The 7918-nt window shown below is 45.9% G+C and overlaps 1 protein-coding gene across 1 annotated transcript; it reads left to right on the top strand.

The window, feature by feature from the left end:
* Positions 1–823: 823 nt before the first annotated feature.
* LOC119392834 (uncharacterized) lies at positions 824–6053 on the top strand. Its single transcript, XM_037659781.2, has 3 exons — positions 824–905; positions 1810–2278; positions 5365–6053. Exons 2-3 carry the CDS (start codon positions 1888–1890, stop codon positions 6051–6053), a joined length of 1080 nt encoding a protein of 359 aa, XP_037515709.1. The 5' UTR covers positions 824–905; positions 1810–1887.
* The last annotated feature ends 1865 nt before the right edge of the window (positions 6054–7918 follow it).

The following is a 7918-nucleotide window of genomic DNA, read 5'->3' on the forward strand; positions in this document are numbered from 1 at the left end:
TGCAAATTAATTATAGCTAGCAGGCGTGACACTACTAATTATGTACGTTATATAGCCTCACAAAGTATTTCTCAGTTGAAATCTTTTCTTCCCGCAGAAAATTTCACGCTTAGAGATATTAAGCTAGCAATGCACCTTAAACACAAACCACATATTAAGCGGCATAAATATCAAGGAGGCAAGAATGTGCCATTAAATGCGTTGCAAGTACAAACCGCGCGTACAGAACGAATGATTGCTCAGAAGCGGCGTGGCAGTCGTAATTGTACGACTTGGAACCAAGTAAGGAAACGAGAGGTGAGAAAATGTATTAACTACAGCAGTAGAACAACACCTTGTTGAACGAAAAAAAAAAAAGACATGCGGTTCTCACATGCAGCGATGAAAAAGCAGGAGCATTGTGAAGTTATCAGGACGCTTCAGACAGATTTCGGACTCCGCTCGTGCGATGACCAGCGAAGATTCGTTATATGTGGATATCAAAATTACGAACTTCAAAATTCAGCGACGAAGTTGAAGTTCAGCACCATAAGCTTGTCACGGTCATCGTCATCACGCAAATTTCTCACAGAAACAAAAAAGAGAGAAAGAAAACGCGATGGAGAAAAAGGTACGGGTTATTTAGAGGGTAAGAAACTAAGTAGCGATACATATTAAAGTAAATACTGATCGAGCAGTAAAATTTGCGAACTAATGCGACCAATGACGGGGAAAAACCGTTCGAGCGTCACATCGTCGTCTACCTCGAAGCATAAGCACGAGCCCGCGCACGTTCCAGAACGAGCGATCGGCTGCAGGGAGCAGCTAGCAGCTCGTGGGGGCACGGTGGCCGGTGCGGCTCTTCGAAATTGTCCAGCGCGGTTCTGCATCATCGAAGAACTGTGGGGCGTCTCTTATTCGAGCAGGTGAGAGCTGCATCCCTCGTCGCCGTTGGCGTTTCAATGTATTAGCGCCGTGTAGCACATACACGGCCACAGAGCTAACCCCGGCGCATTCTTGTTAGGGAAACGCGAAGAGCGCACAGAGCGTTTCCACCGCTTAAGTTGAAGCAGGATGCTAGAAGGCGTAGTTAGTATGTGAGCGCGAGCATTCTCTTTCGCAGGCTAGTGTTAATAGGAGTGTGTTTTGATGAGCAACGATTCGTGGCGATTCTGGGGTAGCTGGATCCGGATAAGCCTTCCAACCCATGTTCTGACATCCTAGTCACGATCACGTATGTGGCTTAATGATATCTGGTGTTTTACATGCAAAAACTCCTCCGATATGATTATGAGGCACGCCGTAATGAAGAGCTCCGAAAATTTCTACCATCTGGTGTTAAACTTGCATTGACATCGCGCAGTACACGGGCCCAGGCCTCTATAGCATCTCGCCTCCATCGAACTGTACCGCCACGGCCGGATCGAACCCACGACTTTCAGGCCGCGTATGTGGCTTAACGGGTAATTTGTGAGCTTTTTATAGAACCTTCAGCTCTTATTTTCATCTCGTGTAGTCGTCTCAGTGTAGCCAGGGGTACGTATACATTACATGCACGGCCAGCGTACGGTTATAATAATAATAATAATAATAATAATAATAATAATAATAATAATAATAATAATAATAATAATAATAATAATAATAATAATAATAATAATAATAATAATAATAATAATAATAATAATAATAACAATAATATCTGGGGTTTAAAGTCCCAAAACCACGATACAGCGTACGGCCCTCTTCCAGCAAAACATATTTCTGAGAATTTGTTCGCACTAGCATCACACAAAGATTAGCGAGGCTCGCTCTTGTCTCTGCTCACAGGCTGCAAATCCCCCGGGCACACCGGAAAGAAAAAAAAACTAGCCACATCCGAGAAGAGGCAGCGAACGCACCAGCACGATGTCGTGGGCCCAAATCACCATGCAGGCTAGCAGCTCCGAGGAAGACATGAACGCCATGCAAGCACATAGGCCTAGACAGAACACGGACAGGAGGCCGATCATCATGATCGCATCGCCGCATCCCACCGTGCTCACGGGCAACTATGACAGCCAGGTTCAGATGGGCGCTTCCCTGATGCCGCCGCCACCCGGAAGCCCCTTGCACTCGACGTCATCTGCCACTATGTTCATGACGGGCTCTTCTGCGCCACCAACTAACATACCAGTCCAGCCGACACCCTCGGGAAACCTGGTACTGACCGCCGACATCCAGATGACGTCACCGAGCACCACGCTTCTGCAAAGCTTTCCGGCGGGCTCGAAAGTCCAAGGACGCATGTCTCCCACAAGTAGGCCAACTTCAGGTAGCCACAATTTTAACTGGAGTTTTAATTTGAGGCATTCGTTGCTTCATGAAACGTTTATGCTGTAATCCTGTCGCTTCTCCTCCTGGCCCCTTAAAAAAAGAAAAAGAGGGAGGGGGGTGGAGTTATTCGACGCCAACTGTCCCAACTATGGCAGTCGATCACCAATTTCACTGGAAAAGGGAATTGGTCGCGCAGTGTCTTCCCAAAATATTTTGCGCAGTAAAACTGTTTTCGGAATTCACGAAATGATGAAAAAAAATAAGGAGCCAAAACAAGAAAACAATAGAGGATTTCACGTATCCTTTCAAAATATGCGTTTCGCTGTTGTCTGGACATTCTAAGTTCGTTAAAAGGGGTTTCACAAGCTGCTTTTATGTTTTTCTAACCCGTAAAACCGAGGCAGAAATGTTAAAGTGCACTTGAGTACTCTTTTAGGTATCTCACACGAACAGCAACATCAGGATTTGTTTGCTCTTCCCCTCGCCTCCTCTCCCCCCTCTCAGCTTCCTGCATGCATCCTGGAAACTAAGGAAAACTAGACTCTAGTAACAACGCGCAAAAACTATTAGTCAATACAGCTGACGGTTTGAATATTATGCTGCGCAGTGGTCGAACTACAAAAAGTTGCTGCAAAAGTAATCGGATGCATTTCCCGCTATAGATGATAATCGACTGCTTCGCGAAATGCTCAGTTGTGTATAGTCGCTGTTCTTCCACGAAACAATCACAGTGCGTTCTAAAACACTGCTCTTCCTCTTCAGTCAAGAACACGTTTATTATGTCAATTTTTCGGTTCATTAGTGCGTTATGTTGAAATACGTTTATTGTATTTCTTTGTGCATTTGTTATAACTTTTTCACAGGTTTAGGAACGTGTTGCAAGTAATGCCTAAAGCAATACCTTCGCTCTCTCTCCCTTTCTCTCTATTTTTAGCTTTTATAGTTAACTGCAGTGACGATATCTATGCCCATGATTACCGCTTAACGTGTTAAAAAATATAATAGCTGCAATCCTCCCTATCGCATAATAATTTATGAGAGGAAGGACACAACTATTCTAAGGTGCTGTGGAATCTGTGACTGCTGCTCCTGTTTTGTATGGCTCATTTACAATTCGACATGAAACTTGCGATGCAACATCGACATTCTTTTTGAGATATGAGCAAAAAAAATGCATTCTCTTACTAGACAACCGCAGAACTATTTCGCTGAATTATTTTGCACATAAGTTTAAGCAAGTAGTTTCAGCACAATGATAATAAGTCTCAGAGGACCTATCTCGAAGTTTGGGCATTGAAAAGAATGAAATTACACGCGTGCATGCATCACGCCGGTTACGATCATGTAAGCAGAGCGTTAGAGCTATGCACTGCGCAAGAGTAGCTGCACATTCAGGCGGGGACTCGTATTACTCTCCCATTCAACAGAAGTCGCTCGTGCCATAAGCAATATAACGTCACATGTCGGGATTTTTCACGTCCCCCGCACGTCGTCCGTGGCTTAACAAATAGTCATGGAGCACGCAGAATTTTTGCATGTCAAATACAAATGACTTATAATTGCTTTGAAAAATACGTTCTATTATTATACAACCAGAGCAATTCGAGCACACGCGTGATAAGTAAACAAGATAGATGAATAGTCACAAAATACAGTATAGTATAGAGTATAGTCACAAAATACAGCTATTTATTTCTAAACCGTCGCGACGCAATTAGATTTCGTAAGTTTTGTCCTCTCGAAGCAGTCTAAATTAGGTATATACTACCTATGCACATACCTTACTTTGCCAAAGGAACTATTTAGAACTCCACCTGACAGCAGCAAAAAAAATATATAGCTTTTTTTTTTACTTAGGTGCTCGCTGATGTTCGATTAACAATTCTGTGATAATAATTTTTACTTAGACAGTTTCGTAGAATTGTAAAAAAATTTCTAGTTTGAATAGTCTGTTCACGATGCTGTGACGCTAACAACTTTAGTAGCTAAGGCGTCAAAAAAAATATGAACTCTACATTGACGAACTTCGTCGGTCAACGAAAATTTGATCTGCGTATCGATCGCGTGGGCTATGCGGCGAAATAAATTTCAGCATTATAACTGGTGTCAGCCTGCATTCGAAATTGTACTCCAACATTCGTGACGGGCATTCCAATAATAAAATTAGCACATTCGATAACATTGTGATAACATTAGAGAAAACTCCAGGCAGTTTCGATACAACCATGGGCGGCTTGCGCCACGCCTAACTAACCGGCGAACCCGGTCACAGTGAAAAAGATGAGTGCTTACGTCAGTATACAATAAATGAGAACAGTTATGCAGTTAAAACTGGCTCAGTAGTTGCCTGATAAGAGCGTAACTGTACTCCTTCATGCAAATAGGAAAGTCATGGCTGTGGCCGAAGTTAAGACTCCTGTTATGAGGTGATGATTCTCCATGCAGGACGGAAATCCGGGAGGCGCAGCAGGAACAGGAGTCGCAGGCGAATCGGTACGAATTTTAACAGGCTAAACGCGATGCCCTTACTTCTAGAAGGACGTGCTAGAGACACTTAATGCATCTATTAATCATGTATGCTAGTGAAGTCCTGCATCTCAGTTTTTTTCTCAGTGGCACTAGACGTCGCCCACTTCAACTTGAATTAACAACGCCTTGATCGCAAACATATCAGTTGACTTAGACGTTGACAAAAGCGTGCGGTAGCAGCGAAAGGTGGCAGACAGCTGCTTTTCGAAGCGCCGCTTTAACCACACTGCACATTGCTCGTTTTGCCAAAAAGAACAAGAACCCTCGCTGAATTTGAAAACGCTATGAACTTGTTCTACAAAAGCTGACCGTCCAGGTGACGCTATCTCTGGAATTTGGTTAATGCTCGACCCTGTAGATAAGGATGCATGAATTGCGCCTTCTGTACGATTTCCGATCCTTTTATCTTGTAATTTTCGGTCTAAAACGGCCATAGGGTATCGACCCGCTGCCTCAACTACCTCAAGCAAATGTTTACTATTGCATTTGAATATGCGCTAAGTAACTAACGTGTTTTAACACGCTTCTTTCTTTTTGCAGCCCAGCGGAGTCCATCACCGTCGAGAAAGGGCAGCGGCTTCGCCTTGTTCCACGCTGATATGGAGAGCCAAGATTCGAATTCGAGAAGCAGCGGGAGCCTGACAGCCTTGGGAATCGCGGACTTCAACGGTACCCAAACTCAGACGAAAAAGAAAAGCAGGAGGCGTTCCAGCGGAAGCGTGAAGCGGAGGAGCAGCAGACAGGACGACGCGCTCGCAAAAGCCTTTGTGGAAGCACTTTCGAAAGCGTGCACGCCGGCGGGGTCACCTTCGGCCAGCTCGCTCGCAAGCTCTCGCAGTGGAAGTGCGACCAGCTTAAACCAGCTGCTGGGAACCGGAGCGACAAGGCGACCCAGCAAGAAGCAGATGAGGACACAGGCGACCAGGAGGCGAAGCAGCCTGCGTGGAAACCAGCGAAGGGCAAGTCACACCGACGACGCGCTTGCCCAGGCCCTCGTGGCCTCTATAGCTGGCACGTCTTCGCCGACGGCAGGTGGCCTCGGTGCTACGCCGTCGCTGACGGCAGTCCTGAGTTCCACCTCGACGGGCGCGCTTTCGCCGCTTAGTCCGCCGCAGCAGGGAGCTGGACAGATGAACCTCGTGCTCAACCTCCCGAACAACCCGGATCCCGCGCTCAACACACTCACGTTCACCATCTTCCAAGATCCGAATGCAGCCAGAAGGCGATGACCGTTGCGGTTAAATTTCTCGCTCCCTGAGCGTGGGGGCAGTAAAATAGACGCCTCGTTTTTTTAGTGGCTGGTGGCGCAGTAAAATTTCAGTATCGCAACACGTCTACTCTGTTTGATGTTCTCAAGCTGTAAATATTGCGGCTATTAACGTGAAATAAACATACCAAAGGCAGCAAGGAAAATAAAGCGCGTAGGTGTCGAAGGCACCAGATGAATGAGTTCACGCCACTGAGGAGGTGGCGAAATTGTTAGACATGTAAACTCCAGATCATTGATTTTAATGAGCCAATGCATGGAAAAAATCCGATGCCGCCGGAGCTTTACTGAAAAAGTCGTCGTTTGGCTAGGTAAACTTGCGAATTATCTTTAGTCTACCAGAATGTATTCAGCATCTAGCATTGCATTCTCGCGCTGCAGTTGTGTGTATTGTGAATAAACCTTGTCTGCTAATTAATGGAACCCCGAGTCGAACACTGCTGGCGGATGCGGTATACGAATGACGACGAGGACAACACGATGTTTTCATTTACATTGACCGGTGACTTCTTGGCTAATTACCCCCCCCCCCCCCCCCGCCCACTCAAAGGGCAGGAACCAGTTATAAGGAACAAGCAAGCAAGTGACGTCCCATAAAGCCTGAACGATGCACATCTAAGATCTCCCGTAGATTTTAGCCCGAATAACTGGCCTTGTGTAGCTTTCCCTTGGCAAGTCACCCTGACATTGGGAAAAGAACCGTACGTTTTATGGGAAAAGAACCGTACGTTGAGTCTCCCGCTCCCATTATGCTGCACTTCTGAACCCTGAGTTCGTAATACAGCTTGTCTCCTAGCTTTTGCCGCGACGATTGTTCTTTATTACACACGGAGACTCGGCATATAAAGAAAAGAACTCGCCGATGTCATTTTCAATGACCAGCTCAACTGCGATGTCATATCCGAAGACTAAATTTGCACATGCATCGAGCCGGTTTGCCGAATATTCTTTTATTTTCCTTTTGTAAGAAAGTAGAGTCAATCGTTCAATTTTTCTCGATTGCGGGTATTTTTCCTCCAATAAGAAAAAGTCAAAGTTTCGCCGCAATGGCGAAGCAATAAAGGCGATAGCAAGAAAAGCTGCCCATGATGGACGCGCTGCTACGCTGAAGAAAGATCTTTTCTCTGGCAACAACTACCGCGCGAGCAGACAGCGGAAGGGCAAGGTTCTCCCTGCGCAAATATTAAAAGCGAGCGAGCTGGCCGACGACTTTTGAATGCGCCCGGTGCGCTCCTCACGCCATCCTGCTGGTAATGAAGAAACGCCCTGCCGTTTCTGAGTCCTGCCAGCGGTAAAGGGTGTGTACATAACGCTCGCCGTTAGCTACGTGAAGGATGTGCGCTTTGTGGCGTAGCGGTTAGCGCCTTGCGCTACGGAGCAAGCGGTCGCTGGTTCGATTGCGCGCTTCGGAAGCATTTTTCTGAATTATTTTTCTTTGGAAATTTTATATATATATGCATACTTATACATATACGGTGCATGACGGCAGCGACGGGGACGGCAAAAACCAGCCGAGACTGTCCATGTAATTGCTGTCGCAATAAAATGCGCGCAAAATCACAGTGCGGCAACTCGACCTTCCCCTTAGTTTCCCAGTACTATTGCCTCTTGTCTTTAGGGGTATTTGGCCTGGGATACTCGCATAAGGATACACATTGCCATGTAGGAAGGAAAGAAACAGCTTTCATTTGCGGCACTGCGAGATCATTGAAATCAGCCTGGCAGTGGTTCGAAAGTCGGTTTCCGCGACAGTTTCGACCCAGTTAATTACTTCTACCTGAATATGGTAGTCCGTTATCGACGGGGATGACTCCCACACCACGTGGA

The sequence above is a fragment of the Rhipicephalus sanguineus genome, chromosome 5, assembly GCF_013339695.2.
Source record: "Rhipicephalus sanguineus isolate Rsan-2018 chromosome 5, BIME_Rsan_1.4, whole genome shotgun sequence".
Lineage (NCBI taxonomy): Eukaryota > Metazoa > Arthropoda > Arachnida > Ixodida > Ixodidae > Rhipicephalus > Rhipicephalus sanguineus.